Here is a 25,833-nt window from a genome sequence, read left to right as displayed (position 1 = left end):
CATCTCTGGACCATCACCATAAGGTGACCTGCACTGGAGAAGTGATCAGCAGGGCTTTTGGATGATTGCTATTTCAGTTGGGTCAGTTTTACAAACCAATTTACCGCATGACCACATAAAAGCTTTCTCTGAAGAAGTACTGCGGGTGAAATGGGTACTGGCTTACCCCATGTCACTGAACTGCAGTTTAAGGCTGTGGTTTCCTGATCGAGCGGCTCTAACTGCAGGCTGCTACTGCCCTGCTCTTATTGCTTCCCTTGCACTTTGCACTGGTGTTCGTCTGGGATCAGAAGTTCAGGGAGCTAAAGCAGCTGAAGCCAAATAAGAAAAAATTAACTTTCTAAACAGGCTCAGCATGAGGTCAGACCAGTGCCAGCGCTGGGGTGAGGGAGCCGGCAGAAATGCATGGTCAGGGATGGAGAGAGGGACCGGTGGCAGCAGCCACTGCTGGGTTTGCTTGACCACCCCCTCAGCGCTTAATCTGCATAAATTCAACTTGGGTCAAACATTTGCTGGATTCTCATTAAAAAATTTCAGACTCCAGTAGAGGACAGACTATAAAAATATTTTTGAGTTTAAATGCCCAATGCACATGTTGGTACCAGATAGGAACAGAAACTATGTTTGCCATTTGCCTAGATGATTTCTCTTTCAAGGCTTTTACCTTTACTTGGGCACTCTTGTCAGGGTATTGTGCATGAACAGAGACAAATATTGACACTTCATATGTTTTGAAATTTGTACTATGTAATTTATATGACCAGCACATCACAGTGCTCCCAATGTGACAGCACAACTTCAGAATGCAACCCCGTACCTTAATGATCAGCCCTATAATTTTACAGTCTTCATAGTTTGGCTCTTAACAGTGCCTCAATGCAGTACATGCATCAGATCTCAAAGGTGCATTTACAAGTAATTAAAAAATATGCCTGATTGGGCTTGCTAATTCAGAGCAAATATAGAAGTTGGTTTTCACATAGCAAGGCCATAATTCTCCATTTCCTTGCAATTGCGTGGGTGATTACATGGGCTACCACAGCTGTGTCACAGGGATTTGCAGGCAGATGAGAGTTTTCTGGTTTCTGTGCAGAACCAGGGGACTGCAGGTCATGCCGTGGGTTTTACAGCAGCGTTGAGCCGATGTGTCTAGCTGCTGCTGCAGAAAAGAGCCACCCAGCTCCTCTGGACCAGGGCTCCTGCTGCTTGGCCTAGTGTACCTGCGGTGGTGTGTGTCTGGCCCCATGATGAGCAGTCTGGGGAGCTCAGCCAGGTTACTGTCGTGTCAAACTAGCACCGATGACAGTGCAAGGGATAAGGTCAGCTGGCCTTAGGGTCAGGAGATGAGGAGCTCCACAGACCCCCCCTTTTACTGGGGGACCCCACAGTGAGGTTGGCTTCTCATGGAGTCAAGCCCTGATGTTAAAGTACAGCTGTGCCAGTCCAGGAGCCCCTTCTCGCCCCTTTCATCCGTTCTTCCCCTGCCCAACCCCTGTTTAGATGTCAAATTTTTGATAGAGATCGTAGCAGTGCTGGACAGGATTTGGGGGACTACATCCAGACAGCTCTGTGGCTGTTTGGGTGAGGGTGCCTCATGTATATTAAGACACCAAGCACAAAGATGCTCGCTTGAAGATTTAAAACCAAATGGCAAAACTGGAACTAAATGCCTGGTCAGAGCAAAAGCCAACACCACCTGGGAGACACTGATAGCAAAGGTGGGAGCCTGAAAGTGAAGATAAAAGCATGGTAATACTGTGTTTGATGTGACAGGAGAGGAGGAGGTGGTGGAAGGAATCGGGGAGATGGGCAACGTTGTTGAGATCAAGAGCTGTGGGAACTGTCTTTCCAAGAGCATTCCAGCTAGATAAGAGCCAGACAAGACAATGTTTGTCAAGAACAGTGCATAGAAGAAGCCTTGAGGTGTTAAATAATAGAGAAGGAGAACTTGGAACAGAACTTGAACTTTCTGGAGGAGAGGTATAGCTGTCCTGGAGGGGCATTGCACAAGGAATCTGCGGAGACCAAAGTTCTGCTGATAAGCAGCACTAACACTACCATATTTATCCTTTATGGAGCTTTTATAATCTACTCACTTTGGGAAGATTCTCCCACCCCCCAGTAGCACAGCTGCCATCTAGCAGTGGCCTTTGACTTGGAGTTGTGGAGGTTTATGTGGGTTTGTTTCATTGCTTCTCACACTACGGGCCATGGCCAAAACGGGTATATTGCCATGATGTTTGCATTAGTGTTCAGCTGAACTGTTGTACAATCTGCTGGCTCTGTGTTTGCACCACTTTCCTGGGTATACGGCCAAATGAGTTTATAGGCGGGAGTTAAAAAGAAGGTTCGTATGTTGTATCTGTTGCGCTTCACATTGTACTCGTGTCTTCAAAGCGTTGGGGCTGCTTGAAGCAAGCCTGTGTATTCCTTCGTGTTTTTGCAAGCCATTCTCAGCTCTGATTTAAGAGACAAACCAAATGCAAGGCATAATTACAATATGGTTTGTAAAAACAATGATTTTTAATTTAATTCCAATGAGTATTGCAGAAGTTGTGAGCGCTTGTCTGAGGAATCAGAGTCCAGCACTTATGCTCATCCTCTTCGGGAGGAGAATCTGACAGCATATAGCCAAAATGTCACTCAAAGTTAGGATTGCAAATAATGGAAATGACTTCTGAAAATATATTAGCTAAGCATTATTTATAGCGCTGATTGCCAGCGGTGGAACAATTTCCTTTCATTTTCTGCAGAAAAGATCCTTCTCTTGATAGTAACACATCCTTTTCTGCAGTAGCATGTAATCGTATAGCTTAGAAATCAGGGTGATATAATAGAAAGCTGTTAATTGTTTCCTGATGCTCAGGATGTAATTAACTTATACTTTCCTCTAGCTGAAATTAATTTATTTTTACTAAGATGTAGAAAGAGTAACTCCTAGCTTAAACTGCTATTTGGCTGCTTGGTCAGTGCAAACAGAGGGAGATTGTGATGTGAAGAAGCTCAAAGTAGCATTACCATGTACAAATCCCAAAAGAGATTGTACAAACACCATTTTGAGAATTATTTGGGGCTAGAAGCTTAAAGACTTGTCTTGGACAATTAAAGTATTGTCAAAACCAATAGCATGTGGACAAACTCAGACCTTTCAAGTCTTTTGGGAAATGGTAGAAATAGATGAGGTTAAATTAATAAGTAGATCTCTGTGACGAGAAAAATGGCTCTGTAATAGGAGCCATTGGTATTATACTGCTGCTTGTCTTATTAGATGAGGCAATGAAAGTAGGTTCTTAAAAGCACACTGAACAAAAGAAATAAACCAAGGTTTATTAAAAGTTTATTATCTTGACCTTAATTTGTGCAAAATCATGAAATTATCTAAAATAGACAGCAAAAAGGTGTCTTCGTACAAGAAATGCATTGACAGACTGGCGCAAGCCCCAGGGAGGTCTGGGTCTCAGGGTGGGGGTGGGCTGGAGCACATGATGTACAAGGAGATGCCGAGGGCTGGGTCTGCTCAGCCTAGAGAAGAGAAGGCTCAGAGGGATCTTACTGCTGGCTGCAGCCACTTAAACGAGAAGGTGTAGGTAAACAGGGAGGGAGTCGTCTCTAAGATGCACAGGGATAGGACAAGAGGCAGTAGGCAAAATTTGCAAGTGAATTTCTAATTAGATGTTTGGAAAGAATTATTCACCGTGAGAGTAAGTGAAAAAATCAGAATAGGGGCCCAGAGAAGCTTGGAAATATTAAAATCTTGCCTGGACACAACCCTGAGCAACTTCTACTAACTGGACATGCTTTCAGTGTAGGTTGGACCGGATAACCTCCAGAGGTCCCTTCCAACCTGAATTACTCTATATTTCAAGAAGGGATAGTGTGATGTCTTCTTTAAACTGTGGTGGCTGATATTATCCACATTTCGTTACTGGCTGGTAACCAGAGATTATTATCCACTTAGTTGCAGTGGTGGGAGGGCTTGTGGGAATACTTCCTAACCTACTGCAGTGCAAAATCAGCTGGGTTAGTTTGTACAACGCATGCAGTGGTTGACAGTACCACTCCTTTCAGATCGTCCAGCTTTTCAAGCAAATTTAAGGATGAGAAATGTATCAATTTCCAAATGAAATGGATAGTTTCCAAGAACTTTTGAAATCTCTCAGTTTCAACTGAGATTTTTATGATGATGTGAAGGTGAGAACCTGGTTCCTTTGACCACACTGTCTTAAGTTAGGGCAGGATTTTACCCCAGATCATGCGAGATTCATGAGACACCAACATTGCAACTCTTCCCACCACCAAGAGAGCTTTTCAAGGTGTCTCTGAGGTTATCTGTAGATCCATTTCTTAAGAACTTGGGGGACAGAAACCAAAGTGCACATACTTAGGACATACTGGTTTTATATCAGTCCTTGAAGAATGAGAATAGAGAAAAGACTGGGGGCAGTGTACGGAGTAATACATGCTGGAAGGCCAGTAGATCACCTCAGTGCCAGAAATCCTGCTGGCTATGTCGTGTTGGCATTACACAAGGAACAGTAATCTCAGGGCAAACCACCTGCTCCTCTGTTCCCACTGCCTGCACGACGATGCAACGAACGAACTGAGCGCTGTCAGATCCTCTCATGCTGTGCACAAAGGGCCCAGTTTGGGAGTTTATTTGTGTGCGGAAATGCCTGGTTTTCCATAGTCCCCCAGCTCCAACTTTGCTTGTGGAAAGTGGATTTTCAGTCCCATGTTGAGGGAAGAAGGTATTGGAACTGTTAACATTTTCTTCCCTTGCAGGGGCACGTCTCACCCGATAATCCATTTGGAAGCTAACGAGATATATTCCCTTGCCTTTACAGACGTGATCAAAGATGTGATTAAATCAGGCATGTGCCCAACCATTATCCCGCCTTTTTGAAAATAATAGTATTTCTTTCAACACACAAAGCAATCAGATTTGTTGCATTCTCTGTATGCCGTTGTGCTTTATCACAATGCTGCAAGGCCTAGATCCTTCAAAAATATTTCATAACAGGGGAAAATCCAATCATTTTAGTTTTCTATAAAGTGGTGGTTTTTCCAAGTGCTATACTTTGGTCCTACTGTAATGAATCAAACAGTGATGGTTCAAAGATAATTGCTTGCCTTCACTTTGTTTGGCTACAGAGGGGCTTAGAGCTGCTCCAAACTAATATATTAAGAACTTCATATGACTTTTTTTTTTTGTTAAATCTGTAAATCAACACCAGCTGAAACAGCATATCCTACATAATTTCACATGAAATATGTTTGTTCTCTGTGTTGATTTCTTTTCTGATGAATATGGAACATCTGAGTTTGTATGAGGCCAGTAATAGCAGTACTCTTGGGAAACACATTACTGGGGCAAAGGAGGAAGAAAAAAGGATTGCGTAAACTGTTTAGGAGAAGCACAATAAACATGCAGAGAAGAATTTATTTAAACATATAGTGGCTAAGGAAAAGTTCCAGTGGACTGGAAATTGTGACATTTTGCTTACAGGCTGAAGACTGTACACAGCATATCCTTTCATGTAAAATATCAGTATTCCACCTCAGAAAAAGATAGAGCTGGGGAAAAAGGCACAGAAAGGTGTTGGTCACTTGATCAACCATTTCATGTGTTCAGTGGCCATGAACCTTTTGCAGTTTCAGCAGTTCATATATGCACAGCCTCCTTACATATGGACTGAAATCTTGTATAGTTCAGCATTCAGAAAACTCACTGTAGTTACGTTCTAATTAAGACCTAATTGGCACTGTTTGTATTGTGCTTTGATAACCAGGGCAAGTAATGGACTAAACCTTGGCATGGTCCTTAGCATGCCTCCACGTATCTGGGTAGCTACAAGAAGAAGTGCCCATGGTCCATGTGCCCAACTGTGGTCATTGACACCATCTGAGGAGCAACCATACCCAGGCTCCTACAGATCCTGCCTTTCTTCAGGACAGGTGACATCAAGGCTCATCTTGAGTAAATGAATTGGGTTTAGGATTAACACACAGCATTGGGCCATTTACAGCGATGATGGGGCGCAGTGTAGGCCCTAACCTCTTACCTCCTGTTATCCTGTTGCCCATCTAAAGCCTATCCCTAGCTGTCTGTGCAACATATGTTTTGGATTTAAGTTCAGGCCTGACCCAGAGTTTGGAGCATGTTGTAAACATAACCATATTGTTGTAATCTAAGTCTACCAGTATTCAGCTGAGGCTGATAGCGTGTGTAAAGCTGATGCCGTTACTTGGCGAATAAGGATCAGGGTGCATGTTCCCAGTTATTAAAGTAGTAAGAAGTCATGGTTTGAATTTATTGTCAACGCACATAAATACCTGTTCACTGAGCTTTCTGCATGTGTGGAGAGAGAATTTTGCCTAGAATGAGAAGTGGCAAACACATGGCCCAGCAATGGGAGGAAGCTGTTCACTAGAGCAGCAGAACTTCTCTGGGCTCCTTATTGATTTATTTATTATTTTAAAGGAAAATTTCCATTTAATCTTAAAAGCAGAGGAAGAATGCTTCTGTAATATTTATCTTTTCAAAGCTCATCTACTTGTGAACATTTAACAAGGCCTAATCAAACAAGACAAGATCCTTGATAGCATCCTGACGGAAGGAACTATTCATGAAGAGTGGTTATGCAGCAGCTGTGTATCTGTTCATGTCATATATCAGATGTAGAAAAATGCTGAGCTGATCCAAAGAAGCCATCTCCAGGCTAGATTTTTGCAAAAGTAAACTCCTTTAAATAGAATTAGTCTTTAACTAGGATTTTTATTAATACGTTCTCCTTGACGATAAAGTTCTTCATTAGCCTGCCAGAATTTAAGCAGTGAGTAACTTTATGCCATTGAGTAATCCCCTTAAATTCATATACCATAATTCTCCATGTTACCTATTTGTATGGCCTAGATAAAGAAAGAGATTTAAAGCAGATAGGACAGTTCTTTATCATTAAAACATTTGTGTCAGAGAGCAATCCTTTCTATGTTTAAAAAATGAATACAGTAGCGTTAAGTTGCAGAATTGTTGAGTAAAATCATTGTTACCATTTGGCATAGATGCATTTGGAACTCATTCTGTGTAGTTTGGGGCAATCAATAGCTTTCTGAGACATTTTTCATTTTCTCTCTGTAGATGGTGATTCATTTATTTTTTTTCATTTGGCACTCACAGTGAAACCTCATTGGATGTTACAGGTTTCTCTTTAAGAAAAACATATATAAATGAGCAGAGTGTTAATTAGGATTACACTGATTTGTTGCCTCCAGCTGTCTGTGAAGGTCATACTGGCTTACATTTTACACTCAGAGCAATGTTTTTCTTAAGCAAACATGACGACTTAAGGGAACTGAAAAAGGCTGTAACGTGAGTCTATTTAAGCTTCTATCCTATTTTGATTTATTTACTTTAATAATTACATACTCTATATTATTTTGAGAAATAAAATAAAATAAAAAAAATCATGTGCCACTATATAAAATTAGACAAATTCCAGGCTTAAAAAGACCAGGGTGACTATGACGGTATAGTCAGGTTCTTCGTGGTAGCTTCACAAGGTCTCAGGTGGGGGGCTGGAGGTTCCTGCAAACGTGGTGATTTGGGTGTCTGCGGGATGAGTGGGTGTTGCATGTGGAGGCAGGAAAGCCAGCTGAGTACAGACATGTAGAGGCTTCACCCAAGGGTCAGATGCAAAGCTGGGACGTGGAGCTGGTAGAAGGATCCTCTGCCATTGCAGCTTCTCCTGGCTTCTACGCTTTGATTTAGCGCAGAAGCAGACCAGACCCTTGGCCTCTATGCATGCTGCTTGCCAACTGATGGGGTTTCCTCACAGCAGATCCCCAGCTGTTTTTCGACACAGTTGTATGTCACAAAGGTTGTAGGATTTCCCTCAGACGTTGGGGGAAAACTTGCCACTAGTTTGGTATACAATATTGACAGGCCAGTTAGTTATCCTTCCAATCAGCCACATAAGGACTATTGTATGCTTGCACAGTAAAAATGAGAAACAAGTAATACCCTGTTGCAAAAGCAAAGAAGCATGCTCACAGATACCGAAGTCTCTCGTCATACAGCTCCTGTGCTTTGGCAAGCACATGAAAAATGTCTGTATATCTGCATACCCACTTCTAATAAAAGCCTTAATATAAACTGCAAATGTCTTAATATAGGCAGTACTTGAACTTTTCTTTTTTGCAGCTGACATGAAACAAGACTTTAGAAAGGTTGTGAGTCCTGGTCTAGTGCATTCAAAGGCCAGCCTCTGATATTCTTCCTCCCTGTAGTATTCCCAAGGTTGTTCATAGATATCAGTGTAAATCATGTAATTATAAAACACGGGACTGGAAGGTCTTCTGCAGAATATTATAGCACATAATCCTTTCGTATATTTATTATAGTTCTCTAAAAGTTATTTAAGTTCTTGCCTCAAGTAACAGTTAGAAAATTTTGCTCCAAAACTTCCTCTTAATTTTTACCTGAGGATCCCTCAGCATCACTTAAATAGCTTTTCTTGCACTCTGCTTTTAACTCACCTGGAAGATTATAGACAACAATTCTGTTTCTCTCCCTTTTTGTTTAGATGAGGCTAGACTCCCAAGCTAGTATCTTTTTCTTTCTGCTCATGAGACTGGCTCATCATTTCTCATACCAGCATAGCACTGCTTCATTGCGTCTCTTTGAGCTGCTTGTTCTTGAATGAGGATGGCATGAACCATACACAAGAGTTAGATGATGTCCTGTAGTATCATATACAATGACATGAACAACTGGATTTCCCATCATTTCTGGAAACATCTCAGTTAGTACAACCTAGGATTGCCTTTGGTTTTTGTATCATCTCAGCCTGTTGATAGCCTGTAGTCAGTGCAAGTTTAGCTACTGCATATTCAGCTATTTCTTACTCTCTGTTGCTTTCTGCCTCCAAGTTCTCAGTTTTCAGCAGAGCGTTTTGTTGTTAGTGCACAGCCTTGCATTTTGTAGTCTTACCTGTTCCTCCATTTCTATTTTTGCACTGTGAAGGTCATCCACTAACAATTTAATCACCTCTAGGTGATCCAGTCAAATGGATCATTACTTTCAGTGTTTAAAAATTTGCATCAGTTCCAGTTTTATTTTATAGGTTAGTGGTCAACCACTGGATTTCAATAGAATTCTGGAAGACAGTGGAAAGAACTCCCCTGAATCGTGTCTTCTGTCAGTGTAATATCCTGCATATTGCAGTATTGTCAGCCATAGGAGGTAAAAAAAAGCATGAATCAGTGCCAAAATATGGTATGATTATTTTTTTATTTAAGGAAATTCAATACAGAGTGCCTTTTCTAGTCAGTATTTTTTCACTTAATGCTTTCACAGCTTCCTTCAAAATAAAGCCCAGTAATGCGGTTATACTAAACATTAAAAAAAGGAAGCTACTCATTTAGAATAGGAAGAGATAAACAAAGTGTGATGGTTTTAACACAACATACTGTGTATTGAAAGAGTATTGCATCTATACTCATTTTAAGATGAACCTACGTATTTGTTGGAAGTAAGTAAAAAGTCTCAAATCATAGCCTCAATATAAAATTGGGTTTGTTAACAATAGTACTTAGCATTGAGTATTTTATTAGTCATTTTATTACCTGTCAGGTACTGGCTATTTGTGCTTAATGATGCTTATGATTACGCAGCACAGTAATTGGTTAAGAGTTTTGTTGGTTAAGAGATGGAAAACAATTGCTAAAAGCAATTGAGATATTACTGCAGTATGACGTATTATTAATGATGAAGGCAGAAAATTTTTTTTCTTGCTGTCAGCAGGGTTGCCAAGGACCGCTGGAAGGAATGGAAACAGTTGGTACCCCTCTGAGGAGCATAAAATATCAGGGAGAAGATCTGCAGGTCTGTGGTGCTCAGGCTGAGAGCAGCCATGCCGGGAAGGACTTTGAGATCAGGGGTTACCCAAAGCCATAAAATGTCTCAGCAAAACTGTGTCACTCATTGACAGGGTGGGAGAAATATCACAGCTGCACCTGAGATAAGGCACTTGGCTAATTTCAGTGCTTCCGTGGATTTCTTGGGTTCCCTCGGGCAGATAACGACACCTTTTACTGTTTGCAGTGCAAGCCTGTTCAGTACTGCGGTGCTTTCTGGGTGTTACGGATCTGCTCTTCCCCAGATGCGCTGGGAGATGGGTGGGTGGAAGGACCTCTTGGTTTCTCAGGAGGTCTGAAACTTGCTGCACGCAGTGCAAGAGGGTAGCAAGGTCATACTCAGCTTTTCCCTGCGCGTAAGTGTAAAAGAGATGTCAACCTTGGTGCATAAAGGACGTCAGCCAGTATCTTTTTTTGGCTCCGCTGCCCCCTTGGGATACAACATGCATCCAAGAGAGTGGTTGTCACACAGCAAGGCTTTCTGGCACCCGCAGCCCCTTGTGTCCTTGCTGCAGCCCCTCTTCTTGACTCCGGTGGTGCAGACCTGCAGTCCATCATCCTATTCCCCAGTTCCCACTCTGTCTCTCCAGGTTCCTGAATGGCAGTGCTGGCAGGAATAGCTGTAGCAGTAGGGCTTGGGCTGTTTGACCCGTATTTGCCCAGTTTAGCATTTCAAAGGAACATTCACTTCTCCCAGCCATGTTACTGAGGGCTGTGTTCCCTGATACAAATTTAGTTGATTTTCCCTGGCCTCCCAGGACACCTACACTGCTCCTTCCTCAGTTTTCTATCTGTAAAATACTTCCTTTATTGAGAGCGATTTTCAGCCTAAGTCCATGAGAGCTGGTGGGCCTTTGGCTACTGTGTTAATCCAGTCAAGGGATGTCTGTAACAACAGTTGTCCTATGGTTTCTGGTCTGCACTTTGAAATTTCAGTGGTTTATGGTAGAAGTCTTCAGTTTAGATTTGGGAAGACATCACCAAGAAAATGAGTCCCCACAGTATTTACTGATTTAGTAAGCCTAAGAATATCCTTGCAATGGAGACATAGAAAAATAATGTGAATAAAACCTAGTTGATGGACACAAGCAAAGAGGGCTTGTTTTTCAGTGAAAAGTACCGCAGTTCTTTTGGGGATCCACAAAGTAGTATTACATAGACCTTGACCTGCATGCATTTGTCCCATGTGTGCATCCCAGCTCATCCATACATGAGTGAGAAGCACGATGATATTGGACTTCCTTATAGAGAACTGTGAGTTCCTGAGTTCTGACAGCTTCAGCCCAGAACACAGGCAGCCGGAGCGAGACAGGCAGACTTCCACTTTCCTTATGACTAGGGGCAGGTGAAATAATAACTTGCCTCAATTTTGTGTTTTCATCTTTGTAAAACCCAGTTTTATGCTTTGCAGCAAGACAGAAGCTCTCAAGGTTCAAGTGCACAGGCAGTTGGAAGTATTATTCATGTTTGTACGCATTTTGATTAAAAGTGAAAGGAGAGTGAAATGGCTTGGCAGGCAGGGAGATTAGCCACGTCACGGCTTCATGTGGACACGAGGAGAAAGTGTCATTAGATATCTAACCTTGCAAGATACCGAGTTTTCCTGCTTCTTGAAAAAGGGAGGTGGACAAATATTGTTCTGATTTGGTGATGCTGTTAGACTAGCCTCACACGTGGGTGTATCACAGCCCAAAGAGAAAAGTGGAGGGGAGTCAGCAGTCCACTGAACACCTTCCTTTCCCTTACAGGGTCAAACCCAAGCAAAATGGCAACATAAACATTCCAATGCTTGATATAAAAGTTATCTAAAGATCATATTCACATTCAGTGTTTTACCAGATCGACAAAGTTATGCTGTGTTGTTTTAAATAAAGACCAGATACAGGCTCAGATTATACACCTTTGAGGTTTAAAAATCCAAACTTTGGTTTTGCAAGTGGTCTCTAGTTTTATGACAGATCGATACAAACACACAGATCTGATTTTCTCTGCAGTCTAGAGTGCTCACAAGGGAGGCTGTGGGTCTGAATTTCTGGCATGAATTTGTGGGCTGAAGGAGTGTCTCCAAGAGACATCATTTTCGATTTCATCCTAGACCCTGAGCCATGCCTGTGTCTGTTCCCTTGAGCTTGCTTTGACCCCTGCCAGTGTTAGGAAGGTGTTACGAGTACTGGGGATGTCCCTGTGCACGCTTGGTTGCAGGCTCGGTGACCTTATTACTTTCTGAATTTATAAAAAAGGATTTCATAAAAGAGGCAGCCCCAATGTTTTACTTAAAGCCACAGGGGCACTGGTGAACCACCACTTCATTGGAAGCTTTAGGCTTTCCTCTGCAGTGCACCGAGAGATGGGTTATCTGAAATGTCTCTGTCTGGCTCTGTGTTCTGTCATCTCCTCATGTTGACTACATGGTTGTGGGCAAAAACGTGGAGATAAACAACACAGTGATGAGAACTGATATCAGGAGCTACTCTGAAGACACCCTCTCTAACCCTATTTCAGATGGTAGCATTCCTTCCCTGCCACAGCTACCAATACAGAAATATCTTCATCCTATTTCCAGTATGACCCCATGTTTTAAAGGGTATTTTAGCTCCTGTGAATATCAAGTAACAGAACTAAGTGATTGCAGAGCTGAAGCATAAATAGAAAGAGGAACAGGCAGCAGCAAACCGCTGACACTTCAGCTGAGACTTGGCAAGCCCGGCTGGAAACGCTTGTCCCAGCAATACACATCGCATTTGCAAAGTACCTTCATGTTCGCCCCTGTGTACAAAGTTTATATCGTCACTGACCTATTTTATTTTTTTGCTGACAATGCAAAGGCAAAAGTTTAGCATAAAGGACATTTCATGTAGTTCTGTATTTTCCTGGGTGCGTGTATATACACAAACGCTGCCATATGGTCACTTGTTTTGCAATGAATTGGGTCTGCAGCTGATCTGTGAGTTTTAACTTTCGGTGGGAATTATGCTTCTAAGCCACTGAGGCACTTTGGTAGATGCTATCTTTTAGTAAGATGTCTGTCTATCATGCTGTAGAGGGGTCGTACGCTTATGTTCAGAAAACAGCCAAACTTTATGACCTCTAGGAGGATACAAAGCTGTTCTGTTTCCAACAGAAAAGGGCAATTCTACCTGCCAGTGGAGCACCTATGATATCCCTTGAGAAGAGGTGTGGAAAACCCATGCTCTTTAGCCACCATGAATTGTCCTCATCTTTGGCAAGATATTTTTTTCTGTTCATATATTTTTGTTGCAAAGGACATTGTGTCTTGCTTTACTTGGAAATAAGTAAATCCTTCTTTGACAGAAGTTCCAAATATATGCAACTTGTGAATGAATTTGAAGATGGCAGAAACCACCTGCAATGCTTTTCCCCTCTGCATAGCACTGTTAATTTTCAAGGGATCTAATATGGTTTTGTTGAGAGTTTACCTTAAGGTGATACAAAACTGGAGTAGTTCAATGCATGCTGACTGGCAGTGCTCAAGCTGGGATAGTCACTGAAACCAAGGGTATATGCTAAAGCGAGGTGTAACGCAGCAGTAACCCGTGCGCATGCTGGAACTCATTAGTGGTGGCTGAGCACTCTGGGGCAGGACATGCTTCGTGCCATGACTAATTACATCATCAGTGTATATTGTTCGGTAATTAGTAAATTCTGCTAAGAATCTCCATTTTAAATGGTCTCTTCACTGCCGTTTTGTTCTTCCCTTAAAAAAAAAGTCGTTCTATAATGATGTATTCTCTGATATATATGATATATATGCATATATATAACATATATGATATATGTAATGATCTATGATATATACAAATATATCAAACATATAATACAAATGATATATATTGTTTGTATATATATTTGCATATTCATATATATACAAATATGTATGCACATATATATATGCACACATATATCATATATATATGTATGCATATGTGTGTGTGTGTATGAGCGCTTCAGGAAGGTAACTCAGTAGTTAAAAGAGGTGAATGAGTGGAGCACAACATGAAAGTCTTCATACCATGTCATCTGTCGAGTGTCAGGAACCAACCTGTTCCCTGCACATTTTTACTGAGCCTTGCTAGGATAAACATAGGGACTATATAGGATGTACTACAGAATAGTAAATGAATTATTCAGAAAATTACCAAGAAGAGCAGGAGGCTTTTTGTCTTTTCATGCATAGAAATCAGGACTTGATGGTGTTCTGTAAGATCTACGTTAGCCAAGCACAAACTACTAGACTTAATAGAGGGAAATAGCTGGGTGAGATATTTGGACTGTGGTCCAGTTAGTGACATCATTGCCATCTTCAGCCAGCATGCTGGCCTTTTCTGGGGCTTAAAGGAAAGCTAGACTCTTGTGCAGGCACTGCCTTTGCAAAATCTTTACCCATTGGTTCAGAAAAAGATGCAGGAAACTTCAAAACACGTAATTTCCCTGGTGGAAAACAAAATGCAAGTTTCATATAGCTGCGAGAGCAATTTCTCCCCAAGTTAGTGCCTGATTCTTCTTTTCTAGGCCAAGGTTTTGATTTTTCCATTATCGTGACTTTTCTGACAGTTGGCAAAGAAAATGCCTAATGGTCTCTCAACACATAACATTGTTCCTGATTGAATGCATTTACTGCAAAACAGGAGCAGAGTGTTCCAGGTTAGCCCAGTCCATGCTACGCAGGGGGAAGGCACTTCTATTTGGAGCTAGAGTCCCTACATGTTGTTAATTAGGAGCAACTCTTGTTTAGACAAGCCCCCAAGAAAACTGTTCTGGCATGCATGCACGCAAATACAGACCGTCTTTATTTGTTGTAAGCATGAATAGGAGCCATGGATATCAATTTGTAAATACTAAAGCGTTGCATATGCCTGTTACAGTTCACAGGCAATTGCTCAAATGCTTTAGTTCTCATGTTGTTTTCTGCAGGTAGGGGAGACTGTGGCCCCAAGTGCCAAATCTGGCAGGTAATCTTGAATAATATATGGAATTACATATGGATGATGTACTGGTGTACACAAGACTGTTTTCTGGTGTTAAGCTATTAAGTCGTAGAAAGCGGGACAACTTTTGAAAGGCTTGTTGAATCAAAGTGTCCCCCATCACCCCTTGTTGTTTGCCCTCTCTCTTCTCCCCCTTCTCCCCTCAAACTGGTCAGGCTTTGTCAGTGAGCTAATTCTCCTAAGCAGCTCTTGAGAAAAACTTCTTCTAGCAAGAGAAATGTGACTGGTGTCAAGTTAGGTCTTTTTCAGTCATCTCTCAGACTAGCTGACGAAAAATGATTAGCATTACTTAAAGGGAGAACATCAAGGTCTTTTGGTGAGAAGCCTGTTTCCCAATGCCGAAGGATAAAGGATTTACCACTTCACTTGAGCGTTGGTTCCAGTGTATAATTGCATTCACAGCTACATTTTCTTCCTTTTTATCCCATTTGATTTGGCTCCTGATAAATATCTCTGAACACAGACACATTTTGAGAATTCCTGCCTAAACTTTTGATTTGCATACTGCAATAGATGCTTAATAACTTTACCTGAGGCATTGATATTTGTAGTTTACACTAGGTACAATTTCAATTTATTGAGCTACTTCTCCTCCATACAGTTTGATTTTTAGCAGGTTTGTAGAGGTGAGGGAGCCCTGACAGAGAGAACAGTATACACCACCAGGGAGAAAATCTGAATTTCTTTATTCCAAATAAATTAGCCTGGACATAATTCAGTATGGATATAGTTGCTATAGACTGCAGAAAAAGTTCCCACTTCCATTTGGAAATTGTGGATAAATTTGGTTTTTCAGGTTTCTTGAGGCTTTTGTGGTCATGCTCTGTTTGACTTAATGATTTCGTAACCTCTTAGCAAATTTGGATCCACTTTAGCATGTGGGTGGAGATAATTAAGATAATTAAATTTCTATGAGTTTTATGAATATAGGCAAAAAAGTATATAGAAAGACCCTATAAATGCTCTGAGTGAGGAAGAAGGATGCAGTGGGAACCCGTGTCTTCTGACATGACAGAGAACTTGAAATGTTTATAAGCCCACCAACTGCAGGAAAGCCTTCTGTCAGCATTTAAAGCATAAATACTCATTTCTGGGGCTCTTGGCTACTGGCTTGGTTGTGGAATGCCAGACCAGTCCCGGCACACTCCTACACGACGTTTGGACAAAGAATTTTGTAGAAGGGAGTTTCCCTCTTGTATCAGATGAACTCCATCCATGTAGACTTACACTGATAACTGAAAGCTGGGTTGAGCTGTCTGCGTATGTATTATACGCCCTTTCCCTAGTTTTGTTCTTGCAGATTTTTGTGTGATGTAAGACTGGATGAACATTAACAGAACCTGGAATATATTTTAAATTTAAAGCTCCATCAGACATACCAACAATTGCATGTTCTATAATTAAAACTGTGTAGGCTTTTCTTTCTAAGTATGGCAACAGCTGTTAGAGCACATCTGGAAAATATGCTTTAAGCAAAGGTATTTTAGCTCAGAGAAGTTCACAATGCATGCGGTATTTACCAGCACTTCTTTCCAGAATACTAATCTGATTTATCAGTATTTTTAATGTAAAATCTTCATTTTTTATGATATTTGCAAAGCTGGTTTTGAATTCATATCAAAGATTGGCTGTTCCAGTGTAGTTCAAGGCTAAATGCTGCAAAACAAAACCATTGCTTTGCTACTATTTTTAGGTAGAAGCCTACGTAAGCCTTGTCTAATGCCCTAATAATATTTTCTTCACTGATTTCAGCAAAATATTTTCCCTTTCTTTGATACTAAAGAGAAGTAATTGTTTCATACTGGAATTACATTGAGAGGAAAATTGGTTGGACTCCTGCTCTGTGCTTCTTGACGCTCATGTTAATGCCTTTCTGTGCTATCATCCTCGCTAGAAAATAGAGATAGTTGTGCCCCCTACAATTATTATAGCATTACTCAGAACTTCTTTGAAGTCAGTGAGAGGTAGGATCCTGGCCACTTGGAAATGAACAGCAATATTTCTGTTTGTGATAGGAGCCCAAGTGTTGTGGTTTTTATGCTTCCTTCAGAACTGTTGCATAGACAGTTCTCATTTATTTGGAGTAGGAGGCAACTTTTGTATGCTAGATAACATTGTGCTGGAACAGCTTTGCACCTGAATTTTGAATCATAAAGGCTATGCTTGTTGTGCAGCTGGAGGCAAAATGCAGTTACCCAACGAAGGAAGAAACTAGAGCTAAAAAAATGAATGAGATGAACAAAAAAAAAATAATCTACGGCAGTGATACCACAATGTAAAAGAGTAACATGGAATGTATTAGTGGTAATGTGGGAAGATTAATTCCAAATTATTGACAGTTTAATTGACCTACAGGAAGTATTTTAATGGGCTTAGTATGCTGTGCTGGTCTTCGTTATTTAATCTTTTCCACTGGGCAGAAAACCAGTTTTTCCAAATATGGGGTTTAAATTTGTAACAAATGGTTGCTGTGGATTGCCTGGTGGTCAGACGCCACTGCCGAAGGTGTGACTGAGTCTCTTCCTCTTCCGTCCAACACCTGCAAAGCCCATCCCGTGAGCAGGGCTTGGGTGCCTCTGCTCCACTCTTGCCCCAATCTTGCTAGTTATAGAGGCTGTTTGCAAATAATATTCACAAGGTGATTTGACCCCCAGGCTCCGACTGCATGAAGAAAAGGTCATTAAAGATCGGCGTCACCACCTCAAGACATACCCCAACTGCTTTGTTGCCAAAGAGTTGATCGATTGGCTGATTGACCATAAAGAGGCCTCCGACCGGGAGACAGCAATTAAACTGGTGCAGAAATTATTGGATCACAGCATTATCCACCATGGTAAGTGTGATATCAGCTGCTAAAAAGTTATAGGCTAAATTTTATTGACTGCTGTGAAGCAAAGGGAAATCCCACTCCTGCTCTTCAACCAAGTATAGGACAGGTAGGATCCTTTCCCTGCCACAAAGGGAGCATCTCCCTTGAACTGTGCTGCTGCTTCTCTGCCTGCAGAACAGCCCCAGATGGATCCTGTCCCCTCTCTCCCCTCTGCCCTCACCTCCCTGCTCCCCAGAGCACAGTTTTCCAGCTGAAAAACCCATCTGAAAAATCAGCCGGCAAAAAAAGATCATTTTTCTCACGTGGATTAGTTCTCTGGCCCTGGCCCTCACACCAGCTGCACAAACATTAGTGCTGGTACAGCTGCAAGAAAGTTAGTGGTCCGACTGTGCCCTGATTAATTGTCTCCTAAACTTGTTGTCTATTTGAGATCTGTTCCTTTCAGCTTCTTGAATAACAGTTTATGCTGTTAAAAGGAGACTTCCAATTCAGTGGTAGCATTTAGTTGCCTTTTAGTGCACAAAAAGGCTAGGAAGCACATGAACAAAGAACATCCAAGGCCTTGATTTCAAGTGTATAGTATTACCCATTTTGAAAAGGCAAAATGTACCATTTGTTTCTTTTTTAAGAGAAAGCAGAGCAACTACGAACAGACGAATGTTGACTTTATGCAGGGGTCACTGTATGTGCAGCAATACTGCCGCTATCTGCAATGCATTAACAACATCTTAATTAAAGGAAGAAATGCACATATTGAATGAATGCCACTTCTACAGCTTCTGCTCAGCTATTAAATTAAAATTCTGGGTTGTTATGGAAACTGGGACTCACGGTAGATAGTTAAAGAATAAAGTAATTATAGGGTATTCAAATCTGGCTGCTTAATCCTCTATTGAGAAAATGTCAGTGAAGAGTTGCATGGATGCCTGAGTGACTTAATTTAATTGAGCAATAGATGTTTTATTGCTGAATGCTTGTTTAAAGCTTTAACAACCTTCAGATGTTTTCTACCTCAGGATCCAATTGCACGCTGTAACTTCCATACAAATTTTATATATGTGTGTGTATATATTACACATAGAGCAGGTGTTTCTTAAAAAAATTCGCATATTGCACTCAAATTTAATAAATTTGCTTATGAAGTGAGCTAGGGCAAATTCGGAGAAGTTCAGCCAGGTTCTGCAGGATGCTCAGAGCATCCTTTCAACTCCCGTGTCCAGTGAAAGGGGTACCAGTTCCTGCTCCTCTGGGGCAGAAGGTGAGCCCATGTGTGTGGGCTGACAACTCTGCTAGGAGCAGCTTGGTTGGGCTGTCTTTCCCGTTAATTTATGTCCTTGCTGGACCTCTGTTCTGCATTTACAGGAGCCCATCGTCAGCTTCTCTCTTATAAACCTTATTTAGCATTTTGCATTGTGCTCCTGCTGTACCTGCCATTTGCTAGGTGGCATGGCAGAGCAATTGAGACAATTTTAAGAGGGCAGAAGGCTCTGATTTTAACTGTTCCTGCAGCGAGTCTCAACTTTCCTACAGCATCACTCAACTGATACAAGTAACTTCAAGAAGGTTGCCAGTCCTTAAATTATTCGGTGTTCTACACTGGTGGCCTTTTAAACAAATAAGCTAACAGACTGTTTTCGTCAAAAGGTTTTCTGGGTATATAGCAGATGGTTGCTTTTTTGCTCTTTATGTTTGCAGTAATACTCACAAAACTGATGAACACCTATCCCCCTCACCTAGAAATTTCATTGCCTATCTGAAAGTTTTCTCCAGCCTTTCATCATTTATTAGAACTGAATAAAGTTGTATGCTCAGAAATACGGGGGGTTAGGCTCCATGCGTGCTTGCTTTGAAGTTCAGCAGCGATACCTGCTAAATGGATGCTGAACTCCTTAACATCCCTGTGATTTTTTTTTTATTTTACCTTTCAGTCTGTGATGAGCATAAGGAATTCAAGGACGCCAAACTGTTCTACCGCTTCAGAAAAGACGACGGGACGTTTCCGCTGGACAATGAGGTGAAGGTCTTCATGAGAGGACAAAGACTCTATGAGAAGTATGTTGCATTCAGTACCCATAATGTGTTGCTAATAGGACGACCGGAAGCAAACGATACTTCTTAATCTATTTTTGAATAGTCAGAGTCCTTCAAATCATGCAGGAATGGGTCTGGGTAATCCCGTGACTTTATTTGGTAACCTTTCTGTCTCCCATTTCCCTTTCGCTTTTCTACCATGTTCACTTGTAGCACTTTATTTAAAATGAAATTGCTTTTTCTTATGTTCCGGGTTGTAAATACATCCTATATGAGAACCCAATGTGAATTTAAGCCCTTGAACTCTATTCTGTAAAAATAATTACTAATGGATGATTTGTCATGTAAAATTGTAATCACAAGACCTAAACCTTTGGTACATCAACATGTACTGAACAAGTGGCTACATATCTGTTGAGACTCCATATCTTATCTATTTTAAATAATAGGTGAAATTAATCTTCAGTGTTCCAGTCTGCAAAGCTTCTACATCAGAAAGGTTATATTAAGTGTAGTTTCAAAAAAATCCCAGCCAAGAACATTTAATTAAGATTTGAAACAGATGATTATGCTGAGATACTGAATATCCCACTGGATTACTTCCATCAAATAACGAGGCAGCTTAACCATACTTCCCAATCTATAATTAATGACATTTTTATTGAGGATGTAGAGATTGTGACGCGGTACTTTCAAGCAGAGTGAATAAAAAGCATGTTGGCATGTGCTACAAACTAATGGAAAAGTTGTTATATGTTATTTACCAAAAAGCTTGAAGTATTGCTGCAGACTGAATCCCCCCCACTCGCCTGCATGGTTAGAGCAGAAGCATGAAGCAGCCAGGAGAGACGCTGTGTCTTCTGGCTGGAGTAATTTTGTTTCCCTCTTAGAATAAAGCACTCAGGACAATCCCAAGTTTAAAAGCTGATGATAAATACTGTTTTCAGGGTTAGAAGGCTCTGAAGGTCAGTTTGGTGAAAAAAGCATTAAACTGAAATATAAACCAAGAATTGTAAATGCCACCTCTTTTGTTGCACCGATCATATAAAATTCCCTGAGACTCAGTGACTCTGACTATTTGAAGTAAAAAAAAAAAAAAAAGTATAATACACAAGAAAATACACCACTGGAAAAAATCCTTCACTGGATGCACTGGGACAGATGAATTGAATCACTCACCTCCAAAATCTCCTGTGCCTTATTAAGCATAGTGTTTGCTCCTTTAGACTCTGTAACACGCAGTGCCTCCAAGCCTGGCCCATGCTATGAAAAGCCAATTGGTGTGTCTACGGTAGCAAACCTTTTTTTCTATTTGTTTTCTATATTTCTATTTCAGTTCTTCTGTGAGCAAAATCATTTTTTGTTGGTGAGGCTGATAACAGTCCTCTGCATGAAAGGAGCCATGGGGGGAAGAACTCTGTTCTGCCAGTGTCTGCTTCCATCCCCATTTCTCTGTGTGAAGGACTGTCTCCAAACCAGTATCTAGTGTCCAGTTTGTCCAACATTATACCAGCAGAAAATTTTTCATAACAGTATGGATTGTTCCCATCTTGGAAAAGGAGTTAATGCCAAAAGCAGCACCTATATCTAAATATAACTGCATCCTCATGAGGTGGTTGCTCCTAGGCAACGTATGTAAAGGGTTCACAAACTTTAAAAACTAGCCCTGAATGCTAAATATAGTATAGTTTAAAAATACATGGCATTTCGAAACGCGTCTGTGACAGTCAAAGCTAGTCAAAATTCTCCATGGATCATTGGAAATATTTCATACTCATGGGAGATAAGAATGCGTACCTGGGCTATCTGGGCTTCCCTTTGTTTATTGTAGCAAATCCAGTGTGCAGAGCACTCAGATTTTGTTGGGTCCCTTGTCCATGCATGCTTATCAGCAACACCTTCACAGTTTCATTGGATGCATTTTAAACTCAAAATCTAATACTGAAAGTCAGACTACTACAGAAAGAGTTCTGCAGTGAAATGTCTGTATGTGTAATGTATCTGTTGTATCAGTTTGCTTATAGTTTTGAGAAAGAAAACATTAATTCAGTGCAATTAAAATAGTTATTAAATGGCAACAACTGGAGAAAAGTATTCATGCACAGACGTAAAGTCACCAGCATATTCGAATTGTTTATCAAAATGCCTGAAGGCTTAATTTAAAAAAAAATCACAACTACGCCAAAGGAAATCTATCTGAATCCAACATATTTTGAAAATCTGTGTCTAATTTTGTAGGTGTTGCTGATCTTCACTAGGCTTTGCTAGTTTGAGATAGACATTATAATACTATTTCCTGCTCTTCTCCACCCACTGCATTAGGGCTGGAGTACCGTTACGTTCAGGAGCCAGGGGTAGTTTGTGCTTGCCAAAAATTGCAGACGTTATCCAACATCGGTCCACGCAGATTGGTACCCTCAACGGGTAAACCGAGCAAAATGCTTTAGGAGGATCAGTAGGCTGTTGCACAGGCAGAGGAATGGATGCGTTAGGCAGGTTCCCTGCATTCAGACATCTGTTTCGGGTAAATGGCCGGTGCTCTGCCCTGGGTGGGACACAGGAACATTCGGTCTGTCCCCATGGTGAGGAGCTCCCTTTCCCTGTCTCCTTTCTGTGTGACCACAAAGCTTCTTGTACCCTGGATTCTCTTCTCTTGTGGCATTACCTCCTTCACCTACTGTGGACAGCTTCGGTGGCTGTACTTGTGCCTTTAGAAGATTTAAAATCAGTCTCTGACTGTATTCTCCCGTCATTTGCACTAAAAAATCATAAATCAGCTCAGATTCCCTGCACATCATTGCAAACTTTGGTAATCCTTTCTGTGAACATGCTTTGAGTTTCGAGTTTATAACTAGAGATGAAACCTACTGGTTTTCCTACAGCTTTGTCTGAAAATTGTTGAATAGTTTATTAGGTCCAAAGATGGTATCGGTTTTCATACTCTACAGGACTGACCAAACAGATCGAATGAGATAAACATGTTCTGTTGAACAAAGCCCTCCCTGCAAATCTTAAACAAATCCAGCACAGACCTTTCATAGCTTTAAAAAAAAAAAAATCAAGTTGTGCAGGCACCCTATTTTTATGATGTTTGTAATTCTCAGTAGGTTTTGGTCAGGCACACAGGATTGTTGTGTTTCTGGTGCAGTCGGGCTTAGGAGCTGTAAGTCATCTCATGATGTTGACTTCAACTGAGATTTTTCAACCAGATTTCACAGTGAAAGAAGGCAGATTTATGGTTTTAATTTCAGGAAATCATTCAGATAATTTTGAGACTGCATTCTTTAAATCACTTTCATTTTAACTCATCAGTGGTTAATTCAAATTTGTCCTCTGGTGCAGTTATTTAGATAAAACAAGGTTAAAGTGTTCTTTTGCATTTCAGTGTTTGGCTAAATACATTCCCTTAATGCAGGATAACACCAGTATTAGCAAATAATATGTTTTGACATGAATGGCCTCATGTTTTTTTGAAACAAGGAGAAAACAGAAGAGAGGGAGGCAGTTTCCAATTCTGGCTAATGAAAGGCCAGGTTTTTGGCTGATGTAAATTGGTACAGCTTTGTTGACAGCCGTGGAGTTACAGTGATTTACTTCAGTTAACGATATAAGTCTATGGATTGCTGTTTCTGGGTTTGTTAAACTGTTGATTTGTCGTGTCTGTTTGTTCACAAGTCCAAATCCTTTGCAGTGCTATTCTGGGCACACGCAGAAGGGTGTGAAATGTCAAGCTGAGTGTTTTTCCACTTGATATTTTTCCAAATTTCTTTTGTGTCTCTGTAAAAATCTAACGATTAGCATCTCTTTTCAAGGACCTCTCTATCTGCAACTTCAATGAGCTGGTCAACTAATTATAGACTCATCAAAGAACAATTAACACAATCCTAAGGATTTTTTATTTGGTGCCTGCAGAGCCTGGGTAACCAATTCTAGGTAACCATGCAGCAGATGGTACAAAAAGACACGAGCTTTGGGTTTGCTGTTTTTCTGGGGGGAAAAAGCCTGGTGAACGAGACACATTTAAAGATGGTCCCTTGGAGCTCTGTCTGTATTAGATGTGGTTAGTGTGGGACAAAATGTTGCCTTGCATGCAGATGCTTGTAAATCAAAACATGAAAAAGAATAAAGTCTTTGCAAGAGTTCTGGAGTTAATACCTTGTCCCCTGTGGCACATATTCTTGCTTTTGGCCTCATCCCTGACTTCAGCTAATTTTGACTTTCTTAGCTCTTACTCAGAGGTGCTGGCAATGATGCACCAACATCTAAACGAGCAGTTCATTCTGTCTGCCACTAAGATACAGCTGTGGTTGAGCAGCCTTTGCCTGGTTTGATGATCTGCTGCCTGGTGGTCAGATCCAGTCAGTTCAGGCTTCCAGTTAGCTCTCGTTAAAGTCAAGGGAATAAATCTTTCAGGTGAAACAACAGGGGCTGGATCCTGTCAAACCTCTTCATTATAATTTCAAATGAAACTTCTCTCTGTGTTCTTATGGCACAGATTTTTCTGATGCCTCCCAAAGGAGGTGAAGTTATATTCCATGAACTCCGGACATGCTGGCAGTTTAAGAAGGAGATGGCCCATGTATGGATTTACATGAAATTCAAATTTTTGATCAGAAGGGCAAAGATTAAGCACTTCCAGAATATTCCTGTTGTAGTTCAGTTGTGCCCTTAATTTCAAAATAGTTAGTGAAGGGAGGGGACTTACTTATTAGTCTTACATGGAAAAAATAGCCATGCCATTCTTGAGCTGTTATTCTGAGCGCCTTACCACTAGTCCTATTATTAGCCTATAATAAATAAAATAATTATGAAGAAAAAAGAAATTAGTAAATAAGGAGGCTATGGTGCTCAGTCTCCCAACAAAACAAAAGAAAAGGGATTCTGTATTAAAAGGGAGCGATTCTTGTTTCTTCTTTCAAACTGTCTTCTTTTTCAAACTTGTCAACCTTTTGCATTAACAAAATAGTGAGGCTTTTTTCGTTTTTTTTAATACTGTGTCATTTGCATAGGTTACTTGAATGGAGAAGAATTTTATTAGTATCTTTAAGCTAGGTACATGCCAATTGCTAGGAGATTTAGAGACACCTCAGGATGTTCCTCTGAACTCTGGTGTTACACAGAGCCAGCTGAGGCACAGATGTTCAAATGTGTTCAGGTGTGTAACTCACTGTTTGCAGCTGCATCGCTAAGTGTTGGACGCTAAATATTTATCAACCACCCAAACCACAGAACTACATTTTTTTCTTCCTCTTGAATTTTTCTGCAGCTGGTTTAGAGCTTATGGGGAGAATTTTCAAAACCATCTAAATGACTTTGGGAAATGTGAAACTGAAAAGCCTTGTTTTCTTTTAGGGAAAAAAACAAGAAAGCATTAACGTCACACAGGGATATAAAGCCTAAATTTCTTGACTAAACAGTTAAAATTCACATCCTAAATTTAGATTGATAGCTTGAGGAAAGATTTAGTAAGTCAGTGAAAGGTTCACATATGCTTGCTTAGTATCGGTGAGATTTGCCAGAATGGATCTGGAGTTGCTTTTCTGAAGAACCGTTTTCCCTAGCAGTATTTTTCCGCACCAATTTTTTCCCCCCATACCAGGCTGATGAGTTCTGAAAATACCCTTCTGCAAGCCAGGGAAGAGGAAGGAGTCAAGTACGAACGGACCTTCGTGGCATCGGAGTTCATTGACTGGCTCATCCAGGAAGGAGAGGCCACGACACGGACTGAAGCAGAGCAGCTCGGCCGCAGACTTTTGGAGCATGGGATTATACAGCACGGTGAGAAATTTACTACCAGGTAACAAAAGCTACACTTTTGTAGCACTTTCTTCAGGTCAAATCATGTGGAGAGGCTCTTGTCTTCTTAGTCATAATATGTCCAAGTTCTAAATAATTTCAGATAGGAGTCTAGGTAACTTTATTTAAAAAAATGGTGGCTTTTTCAAAAGCTCCTTGTACGAGCTCTGAAAATTCTGCCTCAAATGCACAGTACAGCTAGAATTCGGGATTGTATAACAACAACATGAGGGTGTGGATGAAAATCAATGCTCC

At 40.9% G+C, this 25,833-nt stretch overlaps 1 protein-coding gene across 4 annotated transcripts in view; it reads left to right on the top strand.

The window, feature by feature from the left end:
* DEPTOR (DEP domain containing MTOR interacting protein) overlaps positions 1-25,833 on the top strand; it is a 75,423-nt gene that overhangs the window by 10,025 nt on the left and 39,565 nt on the right. For all 4 annotated transcript variants that reach the window (XM_087747034.1, XM_087747041.1, XM_087747049.1 and 1 more), the window contains exons 3-5: positions 17,576-17,754; positions 19,680-19,803; positions 25,382-25,560. In XM_087747034.1, the coding sequence (XP_087603160.1) occupies positions 17,576-17,754; positions 19,680-19,803; positions 25,382-25,560 (482 nt within the window). The remainder of the gene's footprint in view (positions 1-17,575; positions 17,755-19,679; positions 19,804-25,381; positions 25,561-25,833) is intronic.

Source organism: Nipponia nippon, unplaced genomic scaffold (assembly GCF_047370975.1).
Source record: "Nipponia nippon isolate SJK-2023a ecotype South Korea unplaced genomic scaffold, ASM4737097v1 scaffold_1, whole genome shotgun sequence".
Lineage (NCBI taxonomy): Eukaryota > Metazoa > Chordata > Aves > Pelecaniformes > Threskiornithidae > Nipponia > Nipponia nippon.
The sequence above is the reverse complement of the archived record's forward strand: the minus strand, read 5'-3'. Positions and strand labels throughout refer to the sequence as shown.